This window comes from Plecotus auritus (genome assembly GCF_963455305.1).
Source record: "Plecotus auritus genome assembly, chromosome: 1".
In the NCBI taxonomy this organism is placed as follows: domain Eukaryota; kingdom Metazoa; phylum Chordata; class Mammalia; order Chiroptera; family Vespertilionidae; genus Plecotus; species Plecotus auritus.
This window is the reverse complement of record NC_137770.1, coordinates 72472070-72488692: the sequence shown is the minus strand read 5'-3', so window position 1 is coordinate 72488692 and position 16623 is coordinate 72472070. Positions and strand designations below refer to the sequence as shown.

Sequence of the window (16623 nt, the reverse complement as noted above, 5' to 3'; positions counted from 1 at the left end):
TTGCTGATATCCTTCCAAGTCCAGGACTAAAACTGGGAGGTTTGCAAGGCACAGTTCTTAGTGAAATATTTTTAAATGTTTTGATAAGCTTCTTTGGCAGGAGCCCTGGATCAAGATATATGCAGAACCATAGAATGTCATGTTGTGAATACGTAAGCAGCAAACTCATGAGGTCCAACAGGGGGCAAACAAGTCCATTTCTACTTGAATCCTGCTTTCTAAGTCAGCTCTGTCCTAGATAGTCTTGACCCACGTGGCCTTCCTGATGGTCCAAAAACAGGGGGCGATGAACCATGACATACTATTTTCTCCTTCCCACAAATGGAAATGCATACTCCTTCCAGTACCACATAAGCTAACCTGTTTCTTGCTTCATTAACTTCCTAAACTCAAGTATCTCAGGGGCTGCCTCCTCAAGCATTCAGCGCGTCCTTCCTGAGGACACGTATATTCCTGCACCAGTTCTAGGAAGCGTGACCGCTCCAAGCGCTACAGTTTTTTAATAAGATGAATTTCCAGGTCTAGTTTATGACCCCTGCAGAATTATGTTCTGGGCTAATGAGAAAACAGCTCCTATAATTCCTTCCTTAATGGCACAGTTCTTCCTGAACTGACCCTAGTTTTCATAGCATGTGCCAGGAAAATTTATTTGTTTTAATTCAAGGCTAAGGTTGAGGGTTCAAAGGAAGTCAGTTTCTCTCCATCAGAGATGGGTGAGAAATAAATATAATTAAGACATTGCATGAAATGTTGCCTTACACCCCAGGCCTGATCTGAAAGGTAAGAATTCATGTATGTGTATATAAAATATCCAGATATGTTTAAAGCTTTTTCCTGGCCTCAAAACCATCGTGTAAGTACTCCCATTTTCAGGAGGGGCTGAGTAGGATGCTGGAAAGGAGCCCTTGGTCCAATGATAAAAGCTTTCTCCTACTCCAACTGCTACCACATCATTATACACTATGACAGTCTCAAGCTACTGTTTATTGTTCTTTATGGAAACAGCAGCACAATGCATGACAGTTTAGACCAGCGGTTGCCAACCAGTGGTCCACAGACTACTGGTGGTCCATGAGGTCTGAAAGGTTGGCCACCACTGATTTAGACTTCTGCCTCCTCAGAAAACAATACTCCGAAGTACAGTTGGGGTGCATATGTGTGACTATGTTCAGAAAATAGGGTTGTTCTTCAGAGTGGTTGGCTCTAGACCTTGGAATGGTACAGATTAACAATTTTTATGTCCATAAATGCAATTATAATTCAAGGCAGTTCACTTTTTATTGGCTCCATAAAATACTGGGAATATGAGAAGTAAAAGTATCTTGACATACTGCTCTCAAAAATCTAGACTTCCTCTTATCAAGCCTTGCGGTATACACATCATATTAGGAGAGTGAGAAGGAAACAAACCACACCACCATGAAGCCTGAAGGCTGCTTTCTATGGAAGCACTTGGCTTTAGATGTTTCCTAAAAAAAGTGCATTTCTCTGTATCAACTGGATAGTCAATGTAAATCAAATGAAGAGGACAGTAGCAAGGGAATCAAATTCATGTAACACATGACCAGCAGAAAGAAATCTAGGCAGGCAGGAGTCCATGGGTCTCAATAATATCATCTCATTTCCAGTCATCATCTTTCTTTGGACCCTCTGCCGGATTCTGATCTTTGATAACTTAATAAAGATGCAAGCTGATATAAATGATGGTAGAAAAAATCACTAAGGAAGATTCAAAAGACTCTACCTTCTCTGAATAGAACTGTGAAAAAACTAAACTTGCTAGGATGAGTGAAGGAAACAAGAAAAAAGCACACAAAAGGGTAAGAAATGTTAACCTCTTAAGAGTTTCCTGGCTACATGAAAGTTGCCCCTTAAAGCAAAAGAAAACAAGACAGAAAGACAGAAACTTGATCTTTGCTCAAAGAGTCTAGTCCAGTGGTCAGCAAACTCATTAGTCAACAGAGCCAAATATCAACAGTACAATGACTGAAATTTCTTTTGAGAGCCAAATTTTTTAAACTTAAACTTCTTCTAACGTCACTTCTTCAAAATAGACTCGCCCAGGCCGTGGTATTTTGTGGAAGAGCCACACTCAAGGGGCCAAAGAGCCGCATGTGGCTCGTGAGCCGCAGTTTGCTGACCACGGGTCTAGTCACATCTCTACTCTGCCTCTCTTCCCTTCATATACTTCTTTGAGGTTGTATCTGGCATTGATCAATAAGGACAGAAAGAGAGAAGATGTAAGCGAAGTAAACCACCACAGCATGCCAAGAGGGCAGCCTTTGCAGCAATGCTGTCAACAATCACCCGAGTGCCCTGTTTTAGTAAACAGGTTATAGGAAGAATCCAACAAGTGCTCAAAGTTAAAACTGCAATATAAACTACCCCCAGTCTATAAATAAGATCATGACTGCTGAATGGCAAATACTGCACAACAGTCACTTTTCAGAAGGAACATACTTGTGAACCACAGTCCAGGCAGGACTGCTGAGGAAAGTGAGAACACTAGACTAAGAAGTTTCTTGAAGCCAGAGTGTTATGTTTCCTTTTGTTATTTGGAGACTGCACTGAGGCGATAAGGCCAGATCAAATCTCATTGCCAATCTGGCCCCCTCCACTGAAAAACCCTCAAAAACCTCAATGCAGGTGACAAATGGCTCCCTCTTCTTTTCAAATATTCCACTGTCCCTGACCTGTTGTCAAATATCACAATTGTTGTTGGGTGATAATCTACCTGACAGATGGCTTGCTGCCATGGTAGATTAGAGCCCCTGACTAAATGAGAGGAACTACAGAGGAGAGACAAGGTCAGGGGGGAAAAAACCACAACTATCTACCATTCAACTATTCTTTTTAAATTTTTTATTTTTTAATCCTCACCTGAGGATATGTCTTCACTGATTTTAGAGAGAGATGGACAGGTGAGGGAGGGGAGGAATAAGGGAGGGAGGGGCAACGATGGGTTGCCTCCTGCATGTGCCCTGACAGGGGGATCAAACCCGTAACCTGGGTATATGCCCTGACCGGGAAGCGAACCCATGACCTTTTGGCACATAGGAGGCTGCCTCCAACCACCTGAGCCACACTGGCTAGGGTCAATACAATTCTTAAACTAACCCAGTTCGAAGTGAGAAGTGCAATCTTGGGAAAGCCAAGACTGTGGTGAGGATGCTTTTTCCAAATACTAAGGATTTATATGTTTCTCAAGGTCCAAATAGCTTAAAACAGTCGTTTAAGATATGGATGCCTTGAAAATTTATTTCTTCTAATACCATCTACTTTGTCTCTTCCCTTCTGTGGCACTTACTCGTGGACTGGCCACACACAAAAAAGATGGCAGCTCAGTGAGCAGGCAGCAACGAAGCGAGGAGGTAGCTGATCTCCGCTGATGGATGACCTGGTCTGAGTAGCCACTCACTGCTCTACAGTGGCTGCTGAAAACCAGAGACTACAAAACAAAAAGTCAAATTAGTGCCATTGATAATTATGGTTAATGTAATCAAAACTGGAGAAAACATCACAAGTTAAACATCTGATTTAAAGGCATTCTTCCTAGTATATATTATTAATTCTAATAAACAAACACTACTTAGAACCAAAAGTATATTATAGACAAAGTCCATACTAATTTCAAAATGTGATTTTATTAAAGTACCCTAAGTGTCATTTCTAATTCTACCTTTTTCTGGAAAAGATTCTGTTAATTATAAATGGTGATAGCAAAACCTTCATTAGAGAAAACACTATGTATGTATGTGCAGGGAAGTCTGGTTCATTTGTTATACCATGGATGCAAACTCATGTCTTTTTTTTTTTTTTTTTTAATATGTATTTATTGATTTTAGAGTGACAGAGGAAGGGAGAGGGAGAGAAACATCAATGACAGAAACATCAATTGGCTGCCTCCTGCACAACCTCTACTGGGGATCGAGCCCGCAACCCAGGCATGTGCCCTGACCAGGAATCAAACCCGCGACTGCTCGGTGCATAGGGCAACGATCAAACTGAGCAACATCGGCCAGGATGCAACCTCAATGTCTTGAGTTAAAAACAATGACCACCAACAAAATTTTCTTTAAATTTTTCTTTAAGGCAAATCTGCTTAGCATCACATGTGTGTACTAACATAGTGCAGTGTAATTCTAGTGAGGTTAGCTATTTTATTTATGCAGTGACATCAATACAAGTAGTCAGGAAGAAGAAACAGTATCTCTTTAGTTCCTGTACCTGACTATCATTTAAAAAATATAAATTCTTCATTTAGATTACTGTATCAAAAGTACATTTTCTTTTTAGTTTTTTTTATTGTTAATCCTCACTGTAGTCTAGATATGTCTCCCCTCCCCCATTGATTTTTTTGAGAGTGGAACGAGAGGGGGAAGGGGAGAAAGAAATATCAATGTGAGAAAAACATACCGATTGGTTGCTTCCTGCATGTGCCCCAACTGGGCCCACGGATCAAACCTGCAACCCAGATACATGTCCTTGACCAGAAATTGAACCTGAGACCCTTCAGTGCTCAGGCTGATGCTCTAACCACTGAGCTATGAATGCCAGGCAGGGCAAAAATATATTTTCAGAGACTCCACAGCTCATGTTAAATCTTCAGTTTATAGCCATTCATATAAAAGATATAAAGTACTGAATTTGTCAGTGAGATTACATTATTCTATTTTTTAAAAAATATTTTTATTGATTTCAGAGAGGAAGGGAGAGGGAGAGATAAAAACAACGAGATAGAGAATCACTGATTGGCTGCCTCCTGCATGCCCCCCACTGGAGATCGAGCCCACAACCTGGGCATGTGCCCTTAACCAGAATCTAACCTGGGGCCCTTCAGTCCACAGGCCGATGCTCTATCTACTAAGCCAAACCAGCTAGGGCTACATTGTTCTATATTAACAGATGAAGTTCTTTCTTCGGTGTTAGACATTTAATGTTGGATCCTCATTTTTTATTACTTCTGTTTTACTGGTTTCTTAAATAAGGCAGGTTGATAACTTAAATAACTATATAGATGAAGATAATACACAATGTAGTCAAATTTATACACTGCTGTAGAGTCAATAAAAAACACAAACTGCTACCGGTAGATGAACAGTTACCAGCATCCTAATGTCTCTGTCAGGAATTTCTTAAAGTCACCCTGATTTTAAATATTCTCAAATAGCAAAAACCAACAGAACCCTCATTTTATTTCACTCCTAGCTTATAAAAGTAAAAGATGAAAGCATAGCCCTAGCTGGTTTGATTCAGTGGATAGAGCATCCGCCTGCAAACTGAAGGGTTCCAGGTTCGATTCCAGTCAAGGGCACATGCCTGGGTTGCAGGCTCGATCCCCAGTAGGGGGTGTGCAGGAGGCAGCCGATCAATGATTCTCTCTCATCATTGATGTTTTATCTCTCCCTCTCCCTTCCACTTTGAAGTCAATAAAATATATTTTTAAAAAAAAAGATGGTAGTCTCATTGGAAGTCACTAAGTCAAGGTGATTTATAAATTTCTGATTCCTGATTTAAAAAAAAATAATTCACAGGTCAAAATGTTCAATATATACAGCCTTAGTTTTAGAGAAACCCTGACTGCCCCACACTATTTTACTTAATCTATACTTTTCTAGATTGTATTCTCTTAACATTGATTCTACCCAACCTTCCTTAATACAGAGAGTCCGTGGTACCACACTATCCACATTCGCTTCACATAAATGACATGAACTGCTAGACACAGAAAAATTCAACATGTATAAAAAGGACACAAAAGACACCTTAAACGCCACTGTGTAGGAAGCTTGAGGGGATAGGACAGAAAAGAAGGGTCATTATTTCTTTAGTCTATTATAGCCTAAAACAATTAGAAAAAAAGAAACAGAATGTCACACTATAAGAGATGTAACTTGGTTATAATGTGTCCTAGGTTTTGCTATTCTGTTGTCTCTTCCTCATGTTTTTGAATGTCTCATTACATTGTTGACAATAGCAACTGTATGCATCTTGCTGCCAGCACAATAATGTACACAGCAGTGAAATCAGGCTTTTGTAATTCTTTCGGCCCCATGTAAAAGTCAAGTGAAAATAAGTAGGGCAGAAAGATAGAAAACACAAACGTTTTCCCCTCAGATACAGATGTACCCATTCATACATAAAAAATATAAATAAATAAATAAAATATATATGTATATTGATTTCAGAGAGGGAGAAATAGAAACATCAATGATGAGAGAGAAACATTGATTGGCTACTTCCTACAACCCCCCTACCCCCAATGGGGATTGAGTCCGCAACCCAGCATGTGCCCTGACCGGGAATCGAATCGTGACCTGTTGGTTCATAGGTTGATGCTCAACCACTAAGCCACACAAGCTGGGCCCATTTATACATTTTAAAATTGATATTTAGAGAGCGGAAGGGAGAGAGAAACATTGATGTGAGAGAGAAACATGGATCAGCTGCGTCCTGTACATGCCCTGACTGGGCATTGAACTCAAAACCTGGGTATGTGGCCTGACCAGGAATCAAACCTGCGACTTTTCAGTGTATGGGAAGATGATCCAACTGAGCCACACTGGCCAGGGCTAGACTTACCCATTTAAAATGGGCTCATATTTTGCTCTCTATGTCTTATTTAAAATTTAAAAGAATGCTTATGTTAACATTAGTTCTTCGTTACTTAGAAATTGATTTTTTTGTTCTTAAATAACATCAAATTTAGATATAGAGAGAAGGTCTCACTTTATTTTTTAATGATTTTTTTTTTTTTTTTATTTCAGAGAGGAAGGGGGAGGGAGAGAGAAAAGAGATAGAAACATCAATGATGAGAGAGAATCATTGATCAGCTGCCTCCTGAACACCCTTTATTGGAGATTCAGCTCGAAACTGGGGCATGTGCCCTGACTGGGAATCAAACTGTGACCTAATGGTTCATAGGTCGATGCTCAACCACTGAGTTACACTGGTTGGACAAAAAGTCTCATTTTAAGTGAAATGACATAATATATACAAATCAACTGCTAGACTACATGGATTCTAGTTTCAGAGATATTTTAAGTGACCAAACAAAAACAGGGAAAGTAAAATAGAGACAAAGCCTGAACACAATGGCTTCCCAGAGCTTTCTACAAGAGGTGTTGGCAGCTCTCACAATCTAAGGAAATGATAGATAGATAGATAGATAGATACTGTAGTTGCAAATTAACATTTAGAGAAAAAGTTTTTGAAAACTTCCTGTTTGGGGGATTCTTCATCAATAGTCAAAGCTCTCTAAGCCTTTAATAGAGAATAATGTTTAAAACTTAAACATACACCACTCTTTAAAAAAACACTGTTTAGATCCTTTTGTATATTTTAAATTGCAAAACCTGAAATGTCCCCAATTTCATGAGGTAGTTTGCTTACTACAGTTGGAGCATATTTAAGCTTTCAATACATATGATGCCTAATTACTATGGAAAAGTTTGAGACTGAGATAGGAGATGGAATCAATGCTGGTACTCTGTTCCTGTCAATCATCATTCTTAACGTAACATTTAACTGGTTATAGTATAAAATCTGTTTTTCCTCCCCAAAAGATGGCTAAATGGTATATTTCTTACAGAATCTGGTTTTTGTCTAAACTAATAACAAAAAAAATTCATATGTGTGAGTCTTGCATTCTTTTTTTTTTGACACTTGCATTCTTTAATCCAGGGGTCCTCAAACTTTTTAAACAGGGGACCAGTTCACTGTCCCTCAGACCGTTGGAGGGCCCGACTATAGTTTAAAAAAAAAACTATGAACAAATTCCTATGCGCATTGTGGGTCCGGGACGAGTCGGCTGCTAAGCAGGACAGGCAGCGGCACCCGGCGGGCTGGATAAATGTCCTCGGTGGGCCGCATGTGGCCCGTGGGCCGTAGTTTGAGGACGCCTGCTAATCCCTGCAAAACCATACAACAAAGGAGTTCTGTCTAAAGCCCACAGTGGCAAGGGAAGTATGTGACAATAAATTTATGAAAGTTTTTAACTAAATACTATTTCTTCTTGAAATTCTCACCAGCAAAGTAGGGTGGAGCACAATGATATTAATTGGAACATAGCATAACAAAAGAAGAAAATATCAGATAAGCATTCATGTCAAGAGACTTTTAAAAGGCCCCAAACTTTGTTCAAAACAACAGTGTCATCTGTTATTCCCTTGATGTTTATGTATTATCCCAAAGGCATATTATGAAAATGGTACTTGAACTCTGTAACACAGAATTCAAATTTCATATTCACTGCCAGGTGAGAACAAGGTGGAGGGAAAAAATGAGGTTCTCACTGTCCAGATTCATTGCATTCATGCGGGGTCGGGGTTGGGGGTAGAGGGAGAGGAAGACGTTAGGACTGGGTTAGAATGCTGAATATGATCTCAATAGTATGTGACCTGTGATAGCTCACCAAGAATAAGATGACAACATGTAGCTAAGTCAACAACTCATTATCTGTCCTCAGAAGAATAAGAACAAAGCCTTCACCTCAGTTCTGATGATAGAAAGCTGTATTTAGGAGACAGGCTACTAGAACATAAATGACAGGCTACTAGAACCTACTACTGTTTATAAAAGAAATGAAGGCATAAAAGGGAAAAGAAAGAAGGATTCTCTGCCTTAAGAGGATAAAGCTGACTATGTGAAAACTGATTCAAAGCTAATTTGGTAGCTACAAAGAAATTTTAATTCAAAATTATTATTCGAATAGTGCAAGAGAAAGATTCCTGACACTCACTTCTGATTTTAGCATTTCCCCTCTCTCTTTTCTCAGATATGTCTGCTTGAGAATAATACCAACCTTTACTTTTAAGACTGATCTTGAACATGGAATCTAGATTCAACTCACATGTTCTTCCATCAAAACTTTGAAACGTAATTTGTGTTTACTTGAATATTAAAACAAGGCTACTCCACTTCCTAGTACCACAAAAGAAAGCAAAACAGAGTTGGAGTAACAGCATCTCTTCAGCATTATGTTTATGAATAATAAAATTTATATAATCAGAAGTAAATTGGCAAATCAAATGAAAATGAAAGATACAGAAGAGAACATAGCTTGCAATGAAAAGTTTTGCTCACAAGGGGTTAGGTCTTATGAGCAATGAATTCCTCCTGTTGGAGATGAAAGTCAGATATCATACTGTATATAATGTAAATACAGTTGACATTTGCTGTGGCTAATAAAACTGTAGACAAATGAATGACCTGGAGAGCAGGGAGAAATACCAACATCTTCTCCAGTTTAAGAACTTTCATGGTGTCACAGTCAGAACCTGTCTATAGCCTAAGCCAAAATCTCAGAACAGTGAATACCGAAACAAAGTTTATAATGAAGTAACCAATATAAAGGCATCAGCCCAGCAGTAAAGGTGTATGGTCCTTTTGAGATGTTCACAATTTTTTGGATACCCCTTTCTTCAAAAGGTGGAATGTAATTCCCCTCCCCTTGGGTGTGCGCTAGATGTAATGTCTCCCAAAACTAGCTCATAAGGCACTGTGGCTCCTCCTCACTCCTTTTCTCTTGAGTCATTCACTCTGGGGGAAGCCAGCTGCCATGCCATGAGGACATTCAAGCAGCCTCATGGAAAAGTTGATACAGCAAGGAACTGAGACCTCCAGCCAACACCAACTTGCCAGGCATGAAAATGAGCTACCTTGGAAGCAGATGCTATGGCTCTAGTCAATCTTTCAGGTAACTGTAACCCTAGCTGTTATTTTGACTTCCTAAGAGCCAGAACCACCTACCTGAGCTGCTCCCAAGTTCCTGACCAAAGAAACTGTGAGATATTAAATGTTTATTGTTTTAAATTGCTAGGTTTTAAGGTAATCTGTTATGTAGGTATCTGTATAATAAAAGCCTAAGCAACCGTTATGGCTGAACGAACAGAACCACCAGTCACTATGATGCGCATTGACCACCAGGGGGCAGACGCTCAACACAGGAGCTGCCCCCTGGTGGTCAGTGCACTCCCACAGGGGGAGCCCTGCTCAGCCAGAAGCCAGGCTCAAGGCTGGCAAGCGCAGCAGCGGTGGCGGGCACTTCTCCCACCTCCGTGGCAACACTAAGGAGCAGCGAGCTGAGCGGTAAGGCGCCAGCAGGCAGGCAGTAAGTAAGGAGCGAGAGGTCCCGGACTGCGAGAGGGCGCAGGCCAGGCTGAGGGAATTTCGTGCACCGGGCCTCTAGCAGCTATATAAGGACTAATATCCACAATTGACCATTTTTGCAATTACTCTTGAGATTTCCATACATTAACTACTTCTACTAGTATTCCTCAGTGTCAAGAAGTACATTTAGTTCTCAGCTCAAATGCAGGACAAAAATAACTGATGTACAAAAATAAAAAGAAATCAATAAATGATTAAACAAGTTACCAATACTACTGATGTTTCCCAACCCATAAGAAAAAGTTAGGAATCTTCACAAAATTCTATTCTAAATACTGAGAAAGATTACACTCTTAAAAAAATTCTCTCTTGAAGATATGTTTTTATAGGTTTTAGAGGGAGGGGAAGCAGAGGAGAGAGAAACACTGATGTGACAGAGAAACATCAATCGGTTACCTCCCGTATGCTCCTCGACTGGGAACAGAACTCACAACCTACATAAGTGCCCTGACCAGTAATCGAACCCTTTTGGTTTATAGGATGACACTCCAACCAAGTCACTCAGTCAGGGCAAGACTAGACTTTTAATTTTAGGCTGAAGAACATTCCCTGAGATAAGAATACACACCAAGTTCCAAAGAGAAAAACAACAATAATACAATGCACCAACAATCACAGGTCCTTCAGCAAACATTTATTTCACCTTCTAAGTGCAAGGTGCCTAAAATAACCAGACCACAAAGACAAGAGGGACTATATAAAATGCCCAAATATCTAAATTGTATTCTTACTTGGGGGGGAAAAGGAATGAAGAAAAAAAGACAACTTGTATAACAGTGCCTTTTTTCATGTTAATTAAGCCTAGTTTTTGTCTTTCTGGACATTATAAAACATTCTTATGGTAGAGAAGTAGCTTTCTATTAATTATAGAGCTCCTACCAGTATTCACTAGAGTTTTCTACCACAAAAATTACCCCTTCTTCCTTTCCAGGCTTCAAATCTGAGTCTCCTCTTATAAACTCAACTTTGACTTAAACCCAACTGTCCCTCCTGAGATACCTTCCTTTATATTTTCTTTCCTCCCTTCCTCCCTTCCTCCCTTCCTCCTTTCCTTCCTCCCTCCCTCCCTCCCTCCCTCCCTCCCTCCCTCCCTTCCTTCCTTCCTTCCTTCCTTCCTTCCTTCCTTCCTTCCTTCCTTCCTTCCTTCCTTCCTTTTCTTTCTTTCTTAGGGCTTAGTGCCATCCAGGCTGGTTTCCTTGGTCTTTCCTATATTTTTTTAATTGTCATCCTTCATTACCCACTTTTTTTATTTATTTCTTTATTGATTAAGGTATTACATATGTGTCCTTATTCCCCCATTACCCCCCCACCTCTCATTTATGCCCCCACCCCCCTGTTGTCTGTGTCCATTGATTAGGCTTACATGCATGCATATAACTCCTTTGGTTGATCTCTCCCCCTTACCCCCACCCTCCCCTACCTTCCCTGAGGTTTGACGTTCTGATTGATGTTTCTCTGTCATCCCACTTGGTACACTTTCTAATAAGAATCTTTCTCCCTGTAAATCCCTGCATCTGATTCCTTCTGCACTCATCCCAGGGATTGAACCTGCAACCCAGATATGTACCCTTGACTGGGAATCAAACCTATGACCCTTCAGTGTGCGGGCTGATGCTCTAACCACGGAGACACACTGGCCAGGGCAAAAATGCCATTTCTATAATGACTTTTTCATCCATTTCAACCTAAAGCAATCTTCCTTGCTTGGCCGTGTGGTTCAGTGGTTGAGCATCAACCTATGAACCAGGGTCACAGTTAAATGCCTGGGTTGTAGAGGGCGTGCAGGAGGCAGCCAATCAATGATTCTCTTTCATTATTGATGTTTCTCCCTCTCTGAAATCAATAAAAATATTTTAAAGCAATCTTCCATTCTGAACCTTACCATTAATCATCTACCTCTAATCTAGCAATTAATTATGTCTTCTTTCAACTTTTACCTTGAATTTTTATTTTAAAAGTCTTTTTAAGTTTGTACATATATTTTTCCTATGTGCGTGAATGGCTTTTCAAACTTGAAAACAGGGACCATGACTATTAACACACCTTGCCCACAGACATTGGTGCATGACAGGTTTGTTTACATATGCTTTCCCATTGGGAGGAGACTATTCTGAAGGCAGCCAGTACCAGGGGGGAAAAAGGAGTATTAGACAACCCCCAACCACTAAGCAAAGATCACATTCTGTCATGGGAGATTCAATCAATCAGTAAGTTCTTCTGACATACAAATCAATCTGCCTATTTACTCAATCCCATTGGCCCTTTGGATCAAAGAATTGAAAACAGCATGAGAGAGAAAGAGTGAAGGCTGTGTGAAAAAGAATGCTGGGTCCTCCCTTCTATCACTATTTCTTACTAAATTAGGTTTCTTTTACTGTCCAGATTAGTGGTCTCCAAAGAAAGCACATGCAAGTTTCACAATGTAAATAATATGAATATGTTAGTATGTTTCTCATTTTAAGGGAAAAAATACATAGGTATTGATGAAATGGATTAAGAATGTTTTAATAAACGGGGACATAAAAAACATTTGGGGAACACTGGCCTACACTATCTATTCTACAGAAAAGAGTTTAAAATAAGATTTATAAGCTGATTCTAAAATTTACATGAGAATTTAAAGGGCCATTCTGGCTGGTGTGGCTCAGCTGGGTGGAGCATTGTCTCATGCACCAAAGGGTCACCAGTTCAATTCCTGATTAGGGCACATACCCAAGTTTTGGGCCTGATTCCTGGTCAGGATGCATGTGATGTTTCCAATTGATGTTTCTCTTTTGAATCAATGTTTCTCTATCTCTCCCTTCTCCCTTACTCTCTCTCAAAAATCAATAAAAACATATTAAAAAAAAGAAAAGAAAATGTAAAGGGCCAAGAATAGTCAAGGCACTACTGAAGAACAAAGCTAGAGAACCTGTGCTATCAGTTATCAAGACTTATGAAGCTATAGTTATTAAGATAGAGTGAGACTGGTTCGAAATAGACAAATGGAACAGAACTGAGTCTAGAAACCAACCCAACACTGTAGTGCAATGGGTAATTATGTTACAGTAAGGATGGTCTTTTCAATAAATGGAGTTGGGTAAATGGAGTTGGATATCTATATGTAATAAAAATGACAACCCTTAACACAGACCAAAAATCTCAATTCCTGTACATCTGAATTGGAAAGTAAACTAAAAATTTACTCAGTTGTTTAGATCATAATCCCAATACGCCAAGGTTTCAGGTTCGATCCCCAGTCAGGGCACACAGAAGAATCAACCAATGGCCCTGGCCAGTGGCTGTTGGTTGGAGCATCGTCCCATACACCAAAAAAGGGTTGCAGGTACGGGAGGCAACCAATCGATGTTTCTCTCTCACGTCAATGTTTCTCTCTCTCTCTCTCTCTCTCTCTCTCTCTCTCTCTCTCTCTCTCTCTCTCAAATCAATAAATATATCCTCAGGGGAGGATTAAAAAAAAAAAGAATCAACCAATGAATACATAAGTAAGTGAAACAACAAATAGATGTCTTTCTCTCCCTATTAAAAAAAAATCAATTAAAAAATACTTTTGGCCCTAATTGGTTTTGCTCAGTGGTTAGAGCATCAGCCTGTGGACTGAAGGGTGGAGGGTTCGATTCTGGTCAAGGGCATGTATCTCGGTTGCAGATTCAATCCTGGCCCTGGTCGGGGCGCATGTGAGAGGCAACCAATTGATATGTCTCTCTCACACTGATGTTTCTCTCTCTGTCTCTCCCCTTCCCTTCCACTCTCTCTAAAAAACAAAACAAAACAAAACTTTCGGAGAAAAACATAGAGAATTATCTTTAGACCTTGGTATAGGCAAAGATTTCTTCAATAGGACACAAAAATGCTAGCTTCAACATAAGACACCACTGAGAGTTAACAAGTAAGCTACAGAGTAGAAGATATCTGCAGTCCATAAAGAACTACAAGTCTCTAAGAAAAATACAGACAGCCTAATAGAAAAATAAGCAAGGATCTTCAATAAACATTTCATAAAAGAGGTTATCAAAATGGCAAATAAGTATTAGAAAAGGTATTGAATATCATTATTCATAAGGGAAATATAAATATAGCCTCAATGATATACCAACACCCAGAAGGGCTAAAATGAACTAACAATACCACATTCTGACAAGCATGTACAGCTACTAGAACCTCTGGTACACTGTTAATGGGAGTGAAAATTCATGCAATTGCTTTAGAAAACTGTTTGGGATTATCTATTAATATTACCATATGCATACCCTATGACCCAGAAATTTGCTTAACAGATAAATGCCCCACAAAAGTGCATATAAATTTCAATAAAGGTACATAGAGTAATGTTCATAGCATCACTATTTGTAATAACAAAAACTAAAAACAACCCAAATATTTGCCTAAAGTAACTTGGGAGGGCATTTGAGAGGATCAGTGAATGGAAGTGAGCACAAAGGGGCTTCTGGAGTAGAGTTCTGGTAGTATTTTGTGAAGTCATTAAGCATGTCAATATCTCTACAAGGAAAGCTCAGGCAACAAGAGAAAAGGCTTAAATTTTTTAATATATTATACTTACTAACTCTCCCTGTCTCTCTAATCTACTTGACCTGTTATTTACTAAAGGAAAGTAAATGTCATCTTTTCAAAAACAGTTAGTTGCTTTTTAGAATCATGAGATCAAATAGTTACTAATTAATTTTGGTAGAAAAAAATATTTTTAAACCTCCCAATAACTTAGGGTACTGGTTATCATTTCCAAGTTTCCTACTCCCCCAAGCTTTTTTTTTTTTTTTTTAATATATTTTATTGATATTTTACAGAGAGGAAGGAAGAGGGATAGAGAGTCAGAAACATCGATGAGAGAGAAACATCGATCAGCTGCCTCCTGCACACCTCCCACTGGGGATGTGCCCGCAACCAAGTCACGTGCCCTTGACCGGAATCGAACCTGGGACCCTTCAGTCCGCAGGCCGACGCTCTATCCACTGAGCCAAACCGGTTTTGGCTCCCCCAAGCTTTAAAGATGGTTTGCACATTTATATATCAGCCCCTTTCTAATCTTTCTAGACTTTTGTCTTCTGAGTTTCTAATTCACCATATGAATTATGGCAAATACCTCTCAAGTAATATTTTCAGAATATTTCCTGAAAATAGTAAGCATAATTGTAAACCTGTTTTCTCTCTGATGTCACAGTAGGGCCCCTATTTAAACAAAGGGTCTTTCCTAGGATTTTAAAATTGTGCTAACAATGACAAAAGTACTTTTGTAAACCTCAATAACAGCAAACAAGTCATAATAGCAATGAAAGGCACAAAGCACATACACGATGAATTTATCTCACACAAAACAACAAACAGAATCCAAAATCCAATTGACAAATTCAAACATCAGCACACAGATAATTATTACATTTAAGTTGCAGCACTGCTGTTAATATTTGATGAATTACTATGTTTTTAAAATATACTTGTATTGATTTCAGAGAAAGGAAGGAAGAAGCGATAGAAATATCAATGATGAGAAAGAATCATTTATCAGCTGCCTCCTGCATGTCACCTACTGGGGATCAAGCCCGTAACCCGGGCATGTGCCCTGACTGGCATTTGAAGTTTGACCTTCTGGTTCATAGGAAGATGACCACTAAACAACACTGACTGGGCTGATGAATTATTTTTAAAAAGACTAATTTTTGTCAATCATTAAGGAAAAAAAAAAACAATTAAAAACTTGCAGGACCAGAATAGACTATGACATTTAGAAGTGTGGTTTTGATATATGTATGTATGCAAAAATATCATGAACTTTAAGTTTTAACTTTTATACTCTTTTTTTTAGCTTTTAAAAACCAGAGTTTATTTTGCAAGTAAAATGTTCAAGAAACTTAAAAAAGGTCCAAAGGCCTAGGGATATCCAGGTTTCAGATAAGATTATAGGCAGGTGCTGACTATTGGTTTCTCGTTACTAACGCCTAAACATCTATGTGCTGGATTCTGTAGTTCTGTGATTTTTCTTGTTAGGGAGTTAATTCCTCCGACTCTCAGCGGTGTACATCAACATTTACCACAATAAGAACAATAAAACAGTGGCGGTAGCTATCAATGTCATTGCCAAGGGAAACATTTTCTGACCCAGGGAGAAACCTGCTACAGCAAATCCAAAAATCAAAATCGTTAATCCAGTAAAGAAGAAAAAGTGTTGTTTGCAGAATCTGTATCAGGGGTGGGCAAACTTTTTGACTCGAGGGCCACAATGGGTTCTTAAACTAGACCAGAGGGCTGGAACAAAAGCATGGATGGAGTGTTTGTGTGAACTAATATAAATTCAAAGTAAAGGAACGGAGGGGAGAGCAAGAGAACCGGATAGAACAGCCGGATCCGGCCCGCGGGCTGTAGTTTGCCCACGGCTGATATGAACACTTTCTTTGGATTATTCTCTGCAATGGAGTCTGCTGACCATAAACTCAAGGT

At 39.3% G+C, this 16623-nt stretch overlaps 1 protein-coding gene across 2 annotated transcripts in view; it reads right to left on the bottom strand.

Annotated features, from left to right (window-relative positions):
• INO80 (INO80 complex ATPase subunit) overlaps positions 1-16623 on the bottom strand; it is a 160439-nt gene that overhangs the window by 48098 nt on the left and 95718 nt on the right. For both annotated transcript variants that reach the window (XM_080645600.1, XM_080645601.1), the window contains one exon: positions 3308-3448. In XM_080645600.1, the coding sequence (XP_080501726.1) occupies positions 3308-3448 (141 nt within the window). The remainder of the gene's footprint in view (positions 1-3307; positions 3449-16623) is intronic.